Source organism: Hirundo rustica, chromosome 19, assembly GCF_015227805.2.
Source record: "Hirundo rustica isolate bHirRus1 chromosome 19, bHirRus1.pri.v3, whole genome shotgun sequence".
Taxonomy (NCBI): Eukaryota; Metazoa; Chordata; class Aves; order Passeriformes; family Hirundinidae; genus Hirundo; species Hirundo rustica.
Genome location: NC_053468.1, coordinates 10,058,688 through 10,078,521, shown reverse-complemented (window position 1 = coordinate 10,078,521; position 19,834 = coordinate 10,058,688). Strand labels below are relative to the sequence as shown.

Genomic DNA, 19,834 nt, shown 5'->3' with positions numbered 1-19,834 from the left:
TCCAACCTGGCCTTGGGCACTGCCAGGGATCCAGGGGCAGCCACAGCTGCTCTGGGCACCCTGTGCCAGCCCCTGCCCACCCTCACAGGGAACGATTCCTGTCCATTGTCCCATCCATCCCTGCCCTCTGGCTGTGGAAGCCATTCCCTGTGTCCTGTCCCTCCAGCCCTTGTCCCCAGTCCCTCTCCAGCTCTCCTGGAGCTCCTTTAGGCCCTGGAAGGGGCTCTGAGCTCTCTTTGGAGCTTCTCCTCTCCAGGAGAGCACCCCCAGCTCTCCCAGCCCAGCTCCAGAGCAGAGGGGCTTGTTGGGCCCTTTCCCAGTGCCCCTGCTGGGAGTCATCACCTCTGGACAAAACACAGCCTCCTCTGGGAGAGCTGCGCTGAGTTTGGTTTCACCTCCCCAGGCTCAGCACAGGGAGGACAAACGACGAGCTCTGAGCTGGACTTAACGGAGAAAAACTAAACCTCACCATTTTTTCTGCTCAGCAACAGAACAGGAATGTCACCACCACTTTCAGGGAGGATGCTGGAGCAGCTGAAAGTTAAAAATGCAAATCAAAGCCCAAAAGAGCTCCGAGCTTGCAGCAGACGTGCCACAGTGTCGCATTTGCAGCATGGCAGCAAGAATGTGCTGGCACGTGTGTGCGAGGTGGTAAAAAAAAGCGTGAAGCCAAGCATGACTTAGAGACGGGGAAAAATGCCCAAAATCCAGAAAAGAGGAATTTATTCAAGGATTATCAACGTGACTGCCTTCATCAAGTGATGGAGCAGCTGAAAGCAGGGAAAGCAGGTTCTGAAAACGAGGAACAAAACCAGTTTCTGACATCTAGTGGCAAGAGGAGATGTCCCCCTGTGTGGAGCCGTGGCTGTGCCACTCAGGGCTGATTCCAGGGCGGGTTTGCTGCACTCCTGACAATAATCTGTGTGCAAAGTGTGAGCCCTTCTGGGCACGTCTGTCAAAGGCAGGGCTTTACATGCCATGGCTGAGGGATTCCAGTTCCAGGCTGGGCAGGGAGAAGAGCCCTTTGTGTGGGCTGATATCACACCCACAACAGCACAGAGATCCCAGCTTTTGTCACAGCCCTTGGAGCTGCCCTCTGCAATGATCACTGCCTGCATCCTTTGCTGCTTTGGGAAATGGCCGAGGCTCGGTGAGAAAAGGGATCCAGGATGTCTGAAGTGAGCAGGGTCACTGAAATAAGGATGGGGGCACCCCCACAGGCTCTGGGACATCCCAGAGCACACAATTCCGGCTGTAGCTGTGCTCTCCTCTGATTGCAGCACAAACAGATGGCACCTTTGGGCAAAACCCTCCCTTTTGTGCCCTTTATTTCCACCTTGTCCTCCAAATATCCAGCTCCTGGGATTCCTTCTGGACCCCTGGGACTGTTGATGCAAGATGCAGAATAATCTCAGCTTTCCTGGGCCATTCAGTGCTGCCCTCCATGGAAGAGCTGCCTCAGCCCTGCAGGAGCCCGGGGCTGGAAGAAACCCCATGGAGATGGACAGGCCCTGTCCAGAGGAAAAGGCTCTGCCCCAGCAGGGCCTCATCCCCTCCCAGATCCCTCAGAAGGGGCTGTCACAGGACTGAGGAATGGTTTGGTGTGGAAGCGACCATAAGGATGATCCCATCCCACCCCTGCCATGGCAGGGACACCTCCCACTGTCCCAGGCTGCTGCAAGCCCAGTGTCCAACCTGGCCTTGGGCACTGCCAGGGATCCAGGGGCAGCCACAGCTGCTCTGGGCACCCTGTGCCAGGGCCTCAACACCCTCACAGGAACAATTCCTGCCCAATCTCCCATCCAGCCCTGCCCTCTGGCAGTGGAAGCCATTCCCTGTGTCCTGTCCCTCCAGCCCTTGTCCCCAGTCCCTCTCCAGCTCTCCTGGAGACCCTTTAGCCCCTGGAAGGTCTCCCTGGAGTCCATGTGTGTTTTCCTTCAGGAATCCAGTCCAGATCTGGGCTCTCCTTTAACAACCACCCCCTAAGTCCAGCTCTGTCTCTGTCCCCTCCCTGTCCTCAGGCTCTCACCCCCCGCCCCTGCACCCAAGACCTTTGGTGGCTGAGCACTGCTTCCCACAGCTCCGCTTGGATTCCAGAATCCAGCAGGGATTGCCAGAGATCTGTGGGGTCTGAAAGTGAAAACCCCTCACTCAAAGGGCCTCCCACCCCTCAGGAGCTGAATTTTCCTGCTAATGACGGCATCCACGTCCATGGAATCACCATGCCAGGGGTGGACAGCACCTTCTCCAGCCCAGGAGACCGGGGCTGAATTCCCAGCTGGAGCACCCAGCCGAGTCTGCTCGTGCTGTGACAGACACTGAGAGGGCAAAGAGGGCAGGTGATTCCCATATCCTGGGCACCAGAGACCCATGGAGGCAAGGAAAAGCCCAGAGAAGGGTAAGAGGGAAGGAAAAGGGGAAGGGAAATACTGCAGTGCACTCCTGGCCACCTCACCATGCCGTGGTGAGGGTAAAATGCTGCTGCTGCTGCCCCCACTGCCTCAGCACAAACCCCTCCAGCCCGAGCTCTGAGGTGTCCAAGTGCATTAATGAGGATCAGGGTAGGACAATATCAGTGTTTACATGGACTGAGCTCTGTCCCTTGAGGCCTTTTAAAGCAACTCTTTCAGCTGCTGAAGTATTGATTAGAAAGGTCTGGAGCAACTTTCACTGCTACAAACCCTCCCTAAAGAGTTCCCAAACTCAGAGATCAGCACAAATCTCGAGTTTCTGCTTTAGACTCGCAAGCCAAGATCTTTGGAGATGCCAGGGGAAGGACAAGGTGACCCACCCCAGCCCTTGGCACAGAGGGACTTTCTCAAATGCCAATTGCACCAGGACACGTTGGGGCTGGATGTGAGAAAAAATTTCTTCAGTGGTCTTCAGTTTCCGGAGGAAAGAAAGCAACAACTGCCCCCAGCAGAGGAAAGACTTGGAATGAATCCAGAGGAGATGCTCCAGGAGCTGGAATGCCTCTGGAGCCAGGCTGGGAGAGCTGGGGGTGTTCAGGACAGAGATGAAAAGGTTTTAGAGAGACCTCAGAGCTCCTTCAGGGCCTAAAGGGATCACAGGGGCTGCAGAGGGACTGGGGACAAGGGCTGGAGGGACAGGACACAGGGAATGGCTCCCAGTGCCAGAGGGCAGGGCTGGATGGGAGATTGGGAATCAGGAATTGTTCCCTGTGAGGGTGGGCAGGGCCTGGCACAGGGTGCCCAGAGCAGCTGTGGCTGCCCCTGGATCCCTGGCAGTGCCCAAGGCCAGGTTGGACACTGGGGCTTGAAGCAGCCTGGGACAGTGGGAGGTGTCCCTGCCATGGCAGGGGTGGCACTGGATGGACTTTAGGGTTCCTTTCCAACCCAAACCATTCCAGGATTCTGTGTTTATCAGGAATTTGTTTATCAGGAATGTGTTTATCCTGCTAAGGGAGTAGTGGGCACAGAATGAGCCCCCCTTGGCTGGGAAAGGGGGAAAAGCTGGAATTTGGACCTTTGATCCCAGCCACTGGAGACACCCCGACCACTGAGGAGGAACAACGTCCCCACAGCTGCCTCGGTGCATCCCGGTACTGAAAATTTTGGTTTTCCTCCAGTTTGGCTCTTCCCCTGAGGAGTTCCCAGGTGGTGCTGGGAGCAGCTCAGCTCTCCCACACCTGCAGGGAAAGCTGGGGGTGTCACCCCAAGGATCCCAACCCAGGCAGCCCGGGTTGTGTTGGAAGTCTCATCTGTGAGAGGATGAGACCTTTCCTCCCCAGCTCCAGCACCGGGTGTTTCCAGCCGCGCTCCGGGATGCATTTTCCAGCTAGGTTTTTCTTTTTTCCTTCGGTTCCTGGGGACCTCTCGTGGTGGGAAGTAAAACCACGTTTATTTGGGAAGGGTGGGAGAGGTCCCGGCTGGATGAACGGCTCCTCTAAGAAACTGAGGGTCAGGAACCAGGAGAAAAGATGTTCCCAGACAGCAGCAGCTGCCCGTGCCCTTGGAAATCTGCAAACACCTGTGCCAGGTGAGGTCCCTGCAGCTTCCAGGGGATGACTCCTGGTTTTACAGCACAAATACACAACCCTGGAAGCTGCAGGGGTGCCAGGCCAGCTCTGCCATCCTCGGAGGTCACCATGAACCCCTGGGAATTGGAATCTGATGGCGTTTCCTTGCAGGAGCCTCCCTGGAGGAGCAGAGCCTGTGCCTGTGCACAGCTGAATTATTGGTGCTGCTTGCTGGTGTTTCAGCCCTCCAGTCCCATAAACCTGGCTCTGCTGGATGTTTAATTTGAGGCTTTTTTCAGCAGGGAAAAGTTCCAGTGAGGAAGATCAGAGCTGCCAGTGAGTGGGGGCTGCTCCACCCCTCCTCCTGCAGCTCCCAGCTCCTGGGGCTGGAGTGCTGGGGGTGAGATCAGGCCTGAGACCTCAGATAAGGCAGGGATCACACAGGCACCAGCAGGGCAGGCTGGACATTAGCAGGAATTCCTTCCTGGAAAGGGTGGTCAGGCTCTGGAAGTGCTGCCCAGGGAAAGGTTCTTCCCCAGAGGGTGCTGGCACTGCCCAGGCTCCCCAGGGAATGGGCACAGCCTGAGGCTGCCACAGCTCCAGGAGCTCCCAGGGATGCCCAGGGTGGGATTGCTGGGGTGTCTGTGCAGGGCTGAGTGATCCTCCCCACCGTGGTTATTCTTTGACTCTGTGAGCTACAAGGACTTTCTTTACAATGAAAATTTCCAACGTGATTTAAAGAGTTTTTTTCCAAACAGATGCTCCTGCTCAGCACCTCCAGCACAACTCAGGTTGGGGATTCCACCCCCCGTGCCCCTGGAACTGTCCCCCCTGACCCCGAGGGGGTCCCAGCACTGGGAGGTGCTGCTGAAGGCACAGCCCCTCTGCAGCAGCCCTGTCAGTCCTTCGAGCAGCTCCAAACCCCTCCCTGCCATTCAAAGCGTTCAGAGTGAAGCTCCAGCCCAGCCCCACTCCCATCAACCTGTGTCATTCCCGAGGGTTGGACAATTACACACCATGGTTTGCCTGCAGTGCCTCCCCCAGAGGATTTGGGCCCACCCTGCTCCTGGGGATCTGGGCTTTCCTTGGGAGGAGGCAGAGCCCAGCCCGGGACCCCCCATCCCTCAGCCTGTCCCCCCCACTGGCAGCAGGGACCTGGCACGAGCTGCAGAGGAAATCCAGCTTCTCCTGGAGTTTGTCCCATAGGACAGGATCATCCCTCTGGGTGCTCCAGAGGTGTCTGGTTTGGGAATCCCAGGCCTTTTGCCCCAGGTGCTCTTTCCAAAGGGCAGATTTATAATTCCTCCCTTCTCACTCCTCCTCCTGGGCTCCCTTTCCCCCTCTTTGAAGCCCTCCCTGTCACTGTGCTGTGCAGAGATGCCTCTGATAAAGGGTTGCCAAGTAGGTCAGGTGGAGGTCTGGAAGTTCACAGGGTTTCTGTGTTGGAGAAGTCCAAGCCTCTCAAGACCCAGTTAGTGCCGGTGCTGATGTTTTTGCTGCTTGCACAGCACTGGTTCATCTCTGGCTGTCCCCATTCCTGCTTTCTCTAGACACTTCCAGCCCCGGCTCTTGCCCCTCCCCTGGTGTCCCAGCACCGAGTTCTCAAGAGGTCAGACTTCCCTCCTTCTCTGTGATTCCAGACTTTGACAGACAGGACATAGAACTCATGGAGCAAATCCTGAGGAAGCCATGAGGATGCTCCAAGTCTGCCCTGGAGCCAGGAAGAGCTGGGGGTGCTCACCTGGAGAGGGGAGAGCCCCAGGGAGACCTCAGAGCCCCTTCTAGGGCCTAAAGGGGGTTCATAAAACAGAGGGAAAGGGACTTTTTACATGGGCAGGTAGTGACAGGACAGAGGGGAACAGATTTAAACTAAAAAAGGAGAGATTTGAGTTGGATGTTGGGAAGGAATTGTTCCCAGTGAGGCAGGGAAGGCCCTGGCACAGGGTGCAGCAGCTGCACCGTGAGGGTGCCTGGGCACAGCCTTGGTGCCCCTCTCCAGCTGCGTGAATTTAAAGCATTTCTCAGCCTTTAGGGAAGGCCGGGCTCAGCCTAAAGCCACGCTCTCAGCAGGGCCTGCTCCGGGGCCAGCCCCTGGCAGCCTCATCCAAAAGCCTTTTGTGGCCCCATTTGGGATGTGCCAGCCCTGCAGGGATGTCCTGGACTCTGCCATCGCCTGTGACAGCCCGGCAGTCCCGCCTGGCTGTCTGGTTTTCAGGCACAAGGTGGCACTGGGGGAGCAGCTTTCCATCCTTTGGCTTTCCCTTTCCCTTTTCTTTTCCCTTTCCCTGTCCCGTGCCTCATCCCTGGCCAGCACAGCCCAGCCTGGGCAAGCCCCCGGCGCCCCAATCCTTAAATCCCAAATGCCACCTCAGAGGTTCACCCTCGGTGCAGGAAATGCTTCGCCCTGTGAGCCCCGTGGGGTTCAGACCCTGCTCTGGGGAGCAGCACCCCACAGACAGGGACGTGGGTCCCACAGACAGGGACGTGGGTCCCACAGACAGGGCTGTGGGTTCAGGCAGCGCCACCCCGGGCACCAAACCCACCACACTCACACCTTTCCCGATTTCCCTGCTCTCTGAGCTCTCCCAGGGCACTGGGAATGGGTCACCCCTGCCATGGGTCACGCACCCCACGGGTCACCCCCGCTGCCCTCCTGCTTCCTCTGCCCTGGTGATGTCCCCAGCAAGGTCACCCATCCCCTTCCAGGCCACTCCTGCGCTTGGGGTTTCTGACCGGTTTGGGGGAGGTTTTATCATTTTAAACTGATTTATTTTCTACCTGCCAGCTCCTCAGTGTTTCCCTGAGAAGGAGCTGGGAGTGCTCCGAGTGCTGGACACGGGGGAAAGGCGCCAAGGCACCAGCACCTGCCCGGGGACACCGGGAGGGGGAACAGCTCTGGGGCACAGGGGACAAGGGGCAGGGGTGGGGACACTCCGCTGCAGAGGGGACAGGGAGTGGCTTTGTGGTGCCCTGTGGCACCTCCCAGGTGAGGGCTGTCATGGGAATGTGAAGCAGAGCAGGTATTTAGAGATTCCTGTGGCTGAAAGGAATCCAGAGCATGGGGAAAACCCCAAACGCAGCAAGGAATAAAGCACCCACCCTGCTCCCTGGCCCTGCAGGGGCTCCAGGGTGGGGAGGGGCAGAGGTGAACACTTGGCACACAGGCATCTCCTTGGAGCAGGGCCATTCCCAAACCCTTTCCCAGCCCCATCCCTCCCCCAGGTGCTGCAGCTCCATCACTCCCAGCCCGGGAGCGCCCGCCCAGCTCGGGGCACACGGCGTCTGTCCTGATAAACACCCGGAGCTGAGGCAGGCAGGGAATCAACGGCCATGAACCATTTCAAACACTGCAGAGAGGAGCAGGAGCCTCCCAGGCAGTTTTCCAGCCCAGCGGCTCCAACAAGCTCTCGGTGTGTTTACACACAAATAACAATAATTAAACCAAACCCAACAGAACCACGGGTGCTGCCGCCACATCACAACCGCGAAAATAAAACCCTCTGGAAAACAATCACACCTTTTCCGTGCTCTTCAGAGTCTCACACGAGTGCAGGCATTGAGTGAGACGTTCTAGGTTGCGGTTACACAGGTTAAGATCCCATTTATCCAAGGAACAGGGAATGGGCACAGCCTGAGGCTGCCACAGCTCCAGGAGCTCCCAGGGATGCCCAGGCTGGGATTGTTGGGGGTCTGTGCAGGGACAGGGGTTGGACTGGATGATCTCTGGGGATTTCTTCCAGGATATTCTGTGATTCTGGGAAAAGTTCATCTCTCTTGCACGAGCAGGAGGAGTTTTGTCTCCAGAGCCCCAGCCATGGCTGGGTCCCCTCAAGGAACAGGAGCAGCATTTTTGACTGGATGTGTCCCAGTGCAGTTCAACAGCAAAAGCCCACAGAAACAGGGGAGTGGATCACTTTCCATAATTTCCCACACAAACTTGTGGGGTGGGGGAAATCACTCTTTAAAACATGGAAAGCAGCCTGTTGATCCCAAGGTTTTAAGGTTTAAAGGCTCGGGTAAGAAATACGTTTTCCCTCCCACCTCCTCCTAGGGAGGTTTGGAGCACTGTGGGCCCCTCATTCCATAGACCATCAAATATTAAGGAACATTTTAAGCAGCATTTTTCCCCCTCCTCACCCTGCAGCTCCAGCTGCCCCGCAATTCGTGCCAGACTGACAGGCGAATCCCCCTTCTCTGCCCGCACCCCTGGCAAAGGGAATTGGTGCTAACGGGTTTGGGTGAGGGCTGGGAGCAGATTTCAGGCTGCATCCCCGGCTCCGAGGCGCTCCCTGGCAGGACTGGGAGCAGCAGCTCCTCACGGTCCGTGTTTGCAACGCGCACCTCAGGAAAATCGTGCTGTGCCTCGGCCGCTGCCGTCCCCGCTCCCAGCAGCCGGGAGATAGCGGCTGATTAATCTGTTAGATATCCATCAAAGGCCCGAGGAGAGGGCCCGGCGCTATTGAAACAGTTTAACCACTGATGGCATTGTAATTATCTCGCTATCAACTGCAACAAAGCAGCTCAGCGGGAGCTGCTCCACTCAAACGCAGGAGGTCACCGAAATGATCCGAGCGGGGAAGCGAACGGGGAGCGCGACCTCGCCCCGCGCATCGCCGGTAATTAATGAACTCATGATTTAGAGAGGGGCCGAGCTCTTGTCAGCCCGCAGGGTCACACACCCAGCGGGTTTGGGGTGCACCGAACGTGGGGCACGCCTGGCTCCGGGGGCCGTGGATTTGTTTCAGACGTGTTGCAATGAAATTCCTCCCTGTGAGGGCGGTGAGGCGCTGGGATGGATTTCCCGGAGGAGCTGTGGCTGCCCCTGGATCCCTGGCAGTGCCCGAGGCCAGGCTGGAGCAGCCTGGGGCAGTGGGAGGTGTCCCTGCCATGGCAGGGGTGGCACTGGATGGGGTTTAAGGTCCCTTCCCTTCCCACCCAGACCACTCTGGAATTCTGTGATTCCATGGTGACCAGAGGGTTCTGCTGGTTTGGGACTGGGAAACAGAGCTGTGGCTTGGTCTTTTCTGGATCAGAAGATACACAACACAGGAAATAAGAACGGAAGGAAAGAATCCATCCAGCCTCCTTGCCAGGACTGGGGAAGGATGAAAGGCTCGGGTTTGCCATTCCAGCAGGAAAATTCAGCCTGGACACACAAACCCTCCCTGCCAGGGAGGACAGGGGCACCTGAGGAAGCAGTTCAGGACCAGATGGGATGAAAATCCCGCAGGAAGGGGCTGGGTTTGGCCACCCTGGGGACAGAGCAGCTGCCCAGCACCTCCCAGCCCAGCTGCTGCTGGTGGCTGTGGCCAGGCTGATCCTTCCCCGCTCCCTGTGCTGGGTCAGGCACCTTCCTCTGGCCAAAGCCAGACCCATCCCAGAGGCAGCAGCCCAGGGCTGAGCCCAGGGCCCATCTCACCAAACCTGGCCCTGATCCCTTCATTTCCCTTTCTTGATTCCCCTTTTCCTGCCCCACATCTCCTGGTTTTCCCCTGGAAATCCCAGCACCCCAGGGCACCAGGGCAGGCATTTCTCCTGCTCTCATTCAGCTCAACAAGGGCAGCACAAAGACCAGTAGAAGATTTAGGGGTTTTTTTTCCTTATTAGAAAGAGACAATCCCAGCCTTTAGCAAATCCAGGATCCTGAAATCCACTTTGTCCCATCTCAGCCCTTTCTCCCACATCTCCATGGGTGATCCAGGCCAGCACAGGCTCACCCCACCACCTCAGAGAGACCTGTCCCCAAGCACCAGGGATTTCTGCTGCCTGAAACCAGGATCCACCCATTGTCTGCACCTACCCATGGCAGGGAGGCCTTGGAATCTGGAAAATCCATGGCTTTGGCCATAACAGCACTACAGCAGGATGGGCACCAGGTGCTGTCACGAGCTGTGCTGATGTCTCCTTAGCAATAAAAAGAGAGAAAAAAGGGATTTGGATTTTAGGCACTCTGATTAAAATTTCAGGAAAGAAACACGGGTTGCTTTTCCACCCAAAACGGGAGCTTGGGGAGGAAAGCAGGAGGTGAGGAATCCAAACACACACAAAGTCCAAATCCATCAGGAGAAAGAACAGGAATAATGGGAAAACAAAGCAAAAGGAAAAGAAGAAGAGAGATGAAACAGGAAAGAATGAGAGAGAGTGGAAAAAAAAAATCTTTCGTGGAAATAAGCAATCAAAAAGAATAACAAAGGAAAAGGAGCAAACAAAGGAAAACACACAGAGAATAAAGGAGCAAGAGGGGACAGGGATGGAGCAGAGTCCTGCAGAGAACAAAGAGGGGATGTGAGGCAGCCCAAGACACAAAACTGAGACAAGACTGCACTGAAGACAAAGGGAAAGCGGAACAAAAATAGCACCAAAGTGGAAACACGAAGGGAGTGAAGGTCCCTGGGAGCTGGCACTGGGCAAGGGGCAAAGCTGAGCACGGAGTGAGCCCGGGGCATCCACAGCTCCTGCGCTGCCTCTGCACTCCCAGCACAGCCCCGGGGCTGGGGAGGGCACAGGAGGGGACAGGGGACAGCAGAGCCCTGGCTGGAGCTGTCCCCTCCCCTCCCAGGCTCCGGGAGAGGAGACAGCTCTGCCCCAGGAGAGCCCTGCGAGGGGGAGCGTCCTCAGGTGCTCTGAGCTGCTGCAAGGAACGGCAGAAGGAGCATCCTCTCCATAACGATCCTTCCTTTCCATGACAATCCCTCCTTTCCATGACGATCCCTCCTTTCCATAATCTCTCTTTTCCACAGTGATCCATCCCTCTCTCCCTCCCCAGCCTGAGCTGCCCTGTCCTTTCCCTCCTCCCTGTGGGGTCCCGGTGGGAATTTGGGCTCCAGCTGGCTCCAAACCAGCCGTGCCAGGGCCAGCGCTGGAGCTGCTGTCACCTCTGGGGTAACACCTCCCAGAAGGGGGAAAATCGCTGTGCAGCTGCTGTGGGAGAGAGGGACATGGGCCAGAGCAGGGGCTGCTCCAGGGACAGAGATTCCCCTGAGATTCCATGGAGCAGCTGGGCCCCTGCAGCCCCTGGAGATCCAGAGAGGAGCAGAGAGCCCTGGCAGCCCCTGGAGCAGGGGGAGATGCCCCAGGGGAAGCTGCAGCCCCTGGAGAGCCCCCCTGGAGCTCCTTTAGGAGCTGTGGCCCATGGGGGATCCATGCTGGAGCAGCTCCTGAAGGATTTCATCCCATGAGAGGGACCCAGGGGGGCACAGGGGGAAGGTGTGAGGAAGGATCCACAGGCAAAGTGTGACGGACCAACCCCCATCCCATCCACCTGCCCTGCCTGGGATGGCAGAGCTGGGGTTGACCGAGTGCAGGTGAGCCTGGCCAACAGCGTTGTGGGGGTTTCAGCTGGCCTCTCACCACCCACACCATCTGTCATTGCAATTAATCAAATTATTGTTCCCCAAATCACTATCCTGCCCATGGCGGTGCCTGCTGAGTGCCCTCTCCCACCCCAGGAGCTTTTCCGTGTGATTTCCTCGCCCTGCCACGCTCTAGAGGGTGGCTGGCAGCAGCCAAGGCCATGCCCACCCCAGCTCTCCCAGCTCAGCATCTCCACAGCCTCGGGAAGCTCCTGCACTGCCAAGGATCCCTGGGCTCTGTCTCGCTACCTAGAGCTGCATTCCTGGGCCAGTTTTCCAAGGATGAGGCTTCAGGCACTTTTTCCACGGTGGGGAACCCTGCAGGAAACAACCCAGCTCCTGGTGGGAGCTTGGGAGGCTGGAAGGATCCCTGGGGTGGCCCTTCCAGCCTCAGAATTCCGGCTGCTGCCACTGCTTTGGTGCTGGGTGCAGCTGTGCAGCTCAGCTCAGCCCCTTGTGCCCCTCAGGATCATTTCCCCCCAGGCTGGGGATTCCACGAGCACAACTGGAAATCAATTCCTGCCTGGGTTCTGGCCCATAACAATAAAACCTGGGATTACAACAGCCAGGAGAGACATTTGGAGAGCTCTTACCCCTCACACCTCCGAGCCACCAGATGGGACTGAGGTAAGAATTCCTCCTCTGGAAAGCTCCCAGGGTTATCCCATTTCTCCCCCTGTTCTTTGCCTTCTGTCAGAGGAACAACTCCTGACACAGAGATCGGGGTGGCTGCTGCAGACAGCGAGTCCTGAACAGCTTCTAAAGGAATATTTGGCACTGCAGGAGCCCCTGGAGCCCAGGCTGCTCCTTCCCGACTGCCCTCAGCACAGCCAAGCTCGGCTCCAAGCGGGATCCAAAGCACCTGGGCCAAATTCCCCGCTGGGGTTTGCAGGAGTCACCCAAGCCCGCAGGAGATGGGAACTGACCCTTTTCCCTGCCATAAATCCCCACCCGAGCTGCTCCCGGGGTGAGGAGCGGCTGAGCTGGGCAGCGTTTGTCACTCATCCTCTGGGATGTGGCACTGCAGCCCCTGCTCCTGGCAGGATTCCCTGCACGGCTGGAGATCGCTGGGCTCTGAAGCTCCTCATTCCTGCTGGCTTTTGGGTTGGTTTTGTTGCTGTCAAAAGGCTCAGCCGAGATTCCCAACCCGGCAGTGCCAACTTTGCTGAGCTCCTGAGAGAGCTGAGGAGGCTCCAGGGGTCGTGTGGCTCGTGCCTGCAGGAAGAATTAAAGCCATCATGAATTTGATTTATAAGAACAATGACTCCAGGAACCACCTGCCCCCAACACTCAGGATCAGCCACCCCTCAAGATCTTGGCCTTGCAGTAAAATGAGCTCAGCCCCCTCCATTTCTCAGCTGGAAGGGTTTATTTCTGTCCCTGAAGCAGCCCAAAGTCTTTCTGATGTCTGAAGGATCATTTAAGTTTGGCAGTGCAAGGGGAGAGGCCTCAATCCTTCATCCCAATATCCTTGGAAATCCAGCTGAGACTCCTGAAGGCCACAGAGGCTTTTCCCAGTCCCAATCTAAGCAAGGCTGGCTTCCCACCTGTGAAGAGGAGCTGCAGAGTTCCCAGTGCCTGCTTCCACCCCGGAGTGCTCAGCTCCATGGCCACTGGCAGTGGGTCAGTGCCCAAACTGCTCCGTGCCCAAGCTGAGCCTTTGCCACTGCGAGTCCATGGGTTCAACTTTGGGCTTTGAAATCAGAGTTAACCTCATTTGAGGGCTTAGAGAGAACCTTCTGGAAGGTGCAGCACAGAGCTCCTGCACAGGAAGGGTCCCTGCTGCCTGCAGAGGGTCGTGGTCAGCGGCTCAGAGTTCTGCTGGACATCAGTGACCAGTGGTGTGACCAGTAGTGCCCTCAGGGTCAGTTTGGGGTCTGTGGTATTTAAATATCATCATCAGCGACACACGAAGGGATCAAGGGCACCCTCAGCAGGTGACACCAAGCTGAGGGTGCAGTGACACCTCTGGAGGACAGGACCCTCCAGAGGGACCCAGACAGCTGCAGAAGTGGCCCCTGGGAATCCCAGGAGGTTTAACAAGGCCAGGCTGAAATTGGGGCAGCCCCTGGGATCAATCCTGACTGGGATGAGCAGCTGGAGCAGCCCTGGTCAGAGGCTCTGGGATTGCTGTGGGTGACATTGGACATGGCCCAGCCCTGAACCCTCAGCCCGGGGCTGATCCCAGAGAGGGCACAGAGGAGGGATTGGGATTGTGCCCCCGTGCTCAGGTGAGACCCCACCTGCAGAGCTGCCCCAGCCCCGGGCCCAGCACAGGCAGGACCTGGAGCTGCTGCAGGAGCCCAGAGGAGGCTCCAGGATGAGCAGAGGGATGGAGCAGCTCTGCTGGGAGGAGAGGCTGGGAGAGCTGGGAATGTTCACCTGGAGAGGAGAAGCTTTGGGGTGAGCTCAGTGTGACCGTGCAGGGCCTAAAGGGGCTCCAGGAGAGCTGGAGAGGGACTGGGGACAAGGGCTGGAGGGACAGGACACAGGGAATGGCTCCCACTGCCAGAGGGCAGGGCTGGATGGGAGATTGGGCAGGAATTGTCCCCTGGGAGGGTGGGCAGACCCTGGCACAGGGTGCCCAGAGCAGCTGTGGCTGCCCCTGGATCCCTGGCAGTGCCCAGGACCAGGTTGGACACTGGGGCTGGAGCAGCCTGGGACAGTGGAAAGGCACTGGATGAGCTTTAAGGTCCCTCCAACCCAAATCACTCTGGGATTCCACGGTTCCATCTCCTCTGAAGCAGATTGAGCCATTTTCCAACATGGATCTTGCTCCTGAGAAAGCCCCGAGGGTGTAAAACGCTCCCCACAAGGGCTCAGGTTTCCAACCTGTGCCATCCTGCCAGAGCCCTGTGGCTGGATGTGGCCCTGCCCAGGTGAGACCCACCTGGTGCCCTCACCTGCCGAGCCCCAGCCCGGGGCAGGAGCTGCTGCTCCCTCTGGTTACACCCAGACCCTTCTCCCCCAGGCAGGAAAGCACCAAGCCGGTGTTCAGGAGAAGATGGAAGGAAGGAATGGGTTCAAGGAGTGCCCCGAGCTCCAGGTGACACCCAGGAACATTTAGGGACACCCAGCCCGGGCTCAGGAACGCCAGTGATGCTTTATTGACCACATTCCATCTCTTTGCAGCTTGTGGCTGTGACTGTTATCCTGGTGAGTGGCAGCAGCAGGGATGGATGGGATGGGAGTTAATCCGTGCCCACCATCTCTCTTGATCTCGCCTTCATTTCCATTTCTTTTAAAAATGGAAGTTTCATTAAAACAGCAGCACTTTTCTATTAAATGAGTAAGGGAGAGGAATGACTGCCTCTGTATCTCAGCAGCAGAGAATCTTTTGAAAATCACTCAAGAGGCAAGGCTCAAATCAGATATTTAATAAGAATCACTCGGAGATCACTTCTTAAAGCAATTAACAGATGATTAGAGATAAGCGAGACTGCAACAACGAGACCCAGACCTCAGACAGATTTCACTGGGGTGGGGGTGCGGCCCTGGGGTCACCCTGCAGTCACAAACCGTGTCAGGACAGAACAGCAGAGGAAATTCCCACTTTTTCAGCCTGATTTTGCTCCTGTTTCCAGTCGTTTGGAAGCTGTGGCTGGAGCAGGGAGAAGGGGCCAACACTTCCCGGGGGCTCTGCCCCAGCCCAGGGCTCATCTCCTGGAGCCCAGGGTTCATCTCCACCCCCCCTTCCTTGTGCTGAGTCAGGGCTCGCTTCTCCTTCTGGGGCGCGAAGGAGAGGCAGGTCTGAGCCTGAACATTCCAAAGGATTCCGGAGCTCGGCAGCAGCAGGATCCTCGTGCCCCGGGCGTCCTGTGCCACCTGCACGGGGATGGCAGCGGCACCAGGGACACCAGGGCCAGGCCCCCCTGCCCAGGGGCTCAGCACAGGCAGGATGCAGCCAGGGAGCAGCCACACATCACATCCAGCCCTGCTGCGGGAGCAGAGCCCGTGCTGGGGGCAGGGGCACCTCACCCCACCTCTGTGCCATGGGACAAAAGCCATCTGCTGCCACCCGGGCACTGGCAGGGCTTGAGCTGGGCTGAGCTACAGCACAGACAACACCCAGGCGCTGCTGGTTACTTATCCTGACCCACACAGGCTTTCCCCTCTGATATTTGCTCAGTTTAAGGGCATTTGAGCAGTTGGACCAGAGCTCTGGGCTCTCAAAGCCCTCAGGGTTTCCTGGAGTCACCAGGAAACTGCTTCCCTTAGGAGGCAGCAACAAAGGCAAGGAGAGCTGGCTCATGCATCCACAGACCTGTGGTCATAGCGAGTTTGGAAGTGCTCAAATTTATTACACAAGAGATGATGCAACAGCGAAAAAGAGAGCAAAATTCTACATTGACTCTCTACTCTGCAAGTCAGGACAGCTAAGAGGTTTTACTTCATTAAGGGAGGCAGGGGAAAGATCAGAGTCAGCCCCAGAGGTGAAAGGAGCCTTGTAAAGCCTAAATGAACAATCAGTCCTAGGTGATGCTCGCTGCTGTAGAAGGAACAATGAAATAGATCTGCTTCTGTTCAATAAATTACTAAAACATCAGTTATAAACCTGCTGCATGGCATTGGAAATTCAGCTTGTTAAACATCCAGGGAGCTTCATCCTGATGCAAATGGAAGACAGGCATGAGTGCTCTGCAGCAAAGGACTCTGTGCACATCCCAGCCTGGGAAACATATTTACACATACATCTCATATATTAATCTATTTTAGTGCACCCTAGCCAGAGGGCAGCCACAAAGAGGATTATGCTGGGAGAAGGACAGGAGATGGGCTGGTTTCTCCTCCCTGCTGACCAAAGCCTGTGTCCATCCACGTACAGCAGTTCTGCAGGGTCGTGTTTCCATTTTCCAGGCAGCCACACCAAGCAGCGGTCCCCCAGGTGGGTCTGGTAGCCAAGATTTGGTACCCAGGTTACTGTGAGCCAAAGATCAATCAGGTGAGATCCCTCCACCAGAGTCACGAGCCTGAAGTGACTTCAGGGCCAAGAATTCCAGCCAAGCTGTCACCTGTTGGTGCCTTGGCCTCCCTCCCTGTCCCTTCCACAGCTCGGGAAGGGCTCCAGTGACTCTGGGGACCTTGGCCAGGCCTGACCAGGCAGCACAGGGGTGCTCAAGCCTCAGAGGACATTCCTGCTGTCACCCAGGAGGGCAGGCAGACATCCCAGGGCATTCCCAAGGGGAATCCCTCCGGGGTCTCCATGAAGGAGGGGCCGGCTCGGCCAGCAGCGTGTGGGTGATGGAGAGGGGGGCAAGGGGGGTCAGGGGATTTATTCCACTGTGGTTTTTTGGGTGACGTCTGTGATTAAGGGTTGGAAAGATCCCTGGGAGCTGCTGGGGTTTTGCTTCGCCAAAAACTCAGGAAAGGGGCTGCTGGATGCAGGGGCAGGAAAGGGAAAAGGGAACAAGGACCCAGCAAAACACCACATCCTTCAGACTCGGCTCCTTTGGGGCTTGGAAACCTTCTCCTCTCCCAGGCCCCTCAGTTTCCACAAATGCCAGGCAGGTCTGTCCAGGGTCGTGGTGCAAACCTCCCCAGCCCTTTGGGAGAGCCTGGAGTTGTGTGGGAAAGCAGAAACTCCGTCAGTAAACGCTCCCAGACCGCTGCAGCAGGGAATGGGGCACCTCTTGGAGTGCTGGCCAGAGGGAGCAGCAGCTCTGAGCCAGCTCCACGCAGCTGGGATCAGCTGGGGGAGACTCACACCTGATAAAAATAAAGCCACAAATGCACATCTCCCCCGGGTCCTCTCCTAGGAGCACGAGAGTAAAGCTCTGGTTGGTTTCCATCCTTTCAAAGCAGTCCAGGCGGATCAGTCCCCATCAGCCGTGGCTCAAGTCAGACTCCCCTGACTCTTTCAGCCTCTACTTGATGATGTTTTTAATTGTCCACCTCTGCCCCGTGCAGCTGCGGAGGATCAGGTCAATGCCAGCCATGCCCCTGTTCTCCACCTCCAGGCACCGGCCCGTGCCCTTGTTCAGGATGGCTCCGTTCTGCAGTTAGAGGAGACGGGAAAAGATGGAAAAAGGAAAATATTGATTGTCTGGGAAGCAAACCAGGACCAGGAGGGCAGCCCTGGAAGGGGCGCTCAGCTGGGTGGGAATGCAATTCAAACAATTAAATAAATAAAGAAGCATCCGTTGTTCCTGACAGCACCCAAGGGACACCTGTAACCTTTAAATCCCACAGCTGCTGGGACGTGGGACACTACAGCTGTAAGAGCTGTAGGATTTACACTCTGCCTTGGGACACAAGTGTGTGAATGAATTTCACTCTTCATCCATGAGAAACAAAAGAATCTGGAAGTCACTGGCAGACCAGACATGACCAGATCCACCTTTCTGCTACCAGAAAGGAAAACTGATTAGAGATTGTCCTGAAATGCTGCCCTGATCCCTCTTAACCTCCTCCCTGTGCCCCAGGTCCTGGAATTTACAGAATCACAGAATTTTTAGGTTGGAAGAGACCTTCAAGATCATCGAGTCCAACCCATCTCTAATACCTCAACTAGACCATGACACCAAGTGCCACATCCAGTCTTTTTTTAAACACATCCAGGGATGGTGAATACACCACCTCCCCAGGCAAGCCATTTCAGTACTTTATCACTCTTTCAGTGAGAAACTTTTTCCTAATATCCAGCCTATATCTCTCTTCTCGCAGCTTGAGACTGTGTCCTCTTGTTCTGTCTGTTGTTGCCTGAAGAAAGAAACCAACCCCCAGCTGACCACAGCCACCCTTCAGGAGGTTGTAGAGAGTGACAAGGTCACCTCTGAGTCTCTTTTTCTCCAGGATAAACAACCCCAGCTCCCTCAGTCGTTCTTCATACAGCTTGTGCTCCAAGCCCCTCACCAGCCTCGCTGCCCACCTCTGGACACGCTCAAGCGTCTCAAGGTCCCGTGGCACCGTTTCCCCTCTGTCCCACGCCACCCCTCCAGCTGTGTCCCCCCAGGGCTCGGGAGGCAGAGGAGCCCCCGAGGGCAGCCCCAGACACACCTGGATGAAGTTCCAGCGCTTGTGGAGGCTGCTCTTGACCTTGTCGCAGTCCAGCAGCTGCGGGAAGCGGCTCTTGCCCGTGTCCACCAGGCAGCGCGTGTCGGGCAGCAGCGTGGTGGTGCCCAGGGCGCCCAGGTGCAGGAACCCCTCCCGGGTGTACCGAGCCAGCTGGGGACAGGGGACAGCAGGGACACCCTCAGCACACCAGAGCATCGGCACAGAGCGACAGGAAAGACAGCACACGGCCCCTGGGAAAATGCCCTGGGAAAGCAGAGCTGGAAGGGATAAATCCCAACCTTCTCCAGCCTTCTGTCCCTGGCTGGGGTTGGTGTTTACAGGTGCAGGCGAGGAACTCAGACACAGGAAGGGGTAGGAATAATTCCAAGCCTTAAACCCCTCCTGGAGCAGCTCCTGCAGCCTGTTGGAATGCTGTGGGATGGGGAATGGATGGTCTCCTCTGGATTCCAGCTGACCTGGCTGGTCCTGCTGGCACAGCTCCTGGCGTGCTGGGTGAGCCAGCCTTGGCTGGGCTGGTGCCTCTGGGTGCCTGGCACAGCCTCCAGGGCTCCAGCCGGGCAGCAGCACCAGCCAGAGGAGCCAGAACCGGGACGGGAGCCTGGATCTCCCCACGGCTCAGCCCTGGGAAAGGCTCAGGACTGGCCATTCCCACAGGATCCAACTGCCCACAGCTCCCAGGGGACACAGGATGGGAGCAGCAGGCAGGGACGATGCCCTCGGAGACACCGGCACACAAAGGACTGCTCCATTTCAAGGAATGCCACCAAAATATTTCCCGAAACACATTTAAATTCTGGAGTGAGGAGAAGGGAAGCAGCGTCCTTCCTTTTATAGTTCAAGGGAAAGATCTCCGCAGCTGCTTTTTTTTAAATTATGAATCAGGCCATTATCCAGCAGACAAATAAGGAGGATTCAGCACATTAATTAACTGAGCATATCTGTGACCCAGATGCCAGGGAAGAGGCAGTAAATCCCACCGGGAGTTTGGGTTATCTGGGCCGTGATAATTAAACACTGGAAATCAAGTTTAAACAATGTAACAGGGTCGGACTGCTGCTCATAACCCAGGCCCCGTCAGGGTGCCCAGCTCCCTTGGGGTGGGGCTGGCTCTGCTCCCAGGTGCTGCTGGAGCTACAGCTGGAGTGAAAATGCCGTGTATCAGAGCAGGCCCTGAGCTCCTCACATGCCCCTGATGTTCATTTGCCAGGTGCTCCCCACAGGAGGGGTCAGGAGCAGCCCAAACCTTGATCACAGAATCCTGGAATGGTCTGAGGTGGAAGGGACATTAAATTCCACTCAGTGCCACCCCTGCCATGGCAGGGACACCTCCCACTGTCCCAGGCTGCTCCAAGCCCCAGTGTCCAACCTGGCCTTGGGCACTGCCAGGGATCCAGGGGCAGCCACAGCTGCTCTGGGGACAAAGCTGCCGCATCCCATCCTCTCTGGACAGGATGCGCCCTTCTGTCCCCAAAGGCCTCTGCAAGACAGA

The 19,834-nt window shown here is 56.8% G+C and overlaps 1 protein-coding gene across 1 annotated transcript in view; it reads right to left on the bottom strand.

The window, feature by feature from the left end:
• Positions 1-14,693: 14,693 nt before the first annotated feature.
• GALNT17 (polypeptide N-acetylgalactosaminyltransferase 17) overlaps positions 14,694-19,834 on the bottom strand; it is a 209,367-nt gene continuing 204,226 nt past the window's right edge. Inside the window, exons 10-11 of the mRNA XM_040082495.1 lie at positions 18,328-18,495; positions 14,694-17,324 (exon numbers count right to left, since the gene is read on the bottom strand). Of these exons, the coding sequence (XP_039938429.1) occupies positions 17,196-17,324; positions 18,328-18,495 (297 nt within the window). The 3' untranslated portion in view covers positions 14,694-17,195. The remainder of the gene's footprint in view (positions 17,325-18,327; positions 18,496-19,834) is intronic.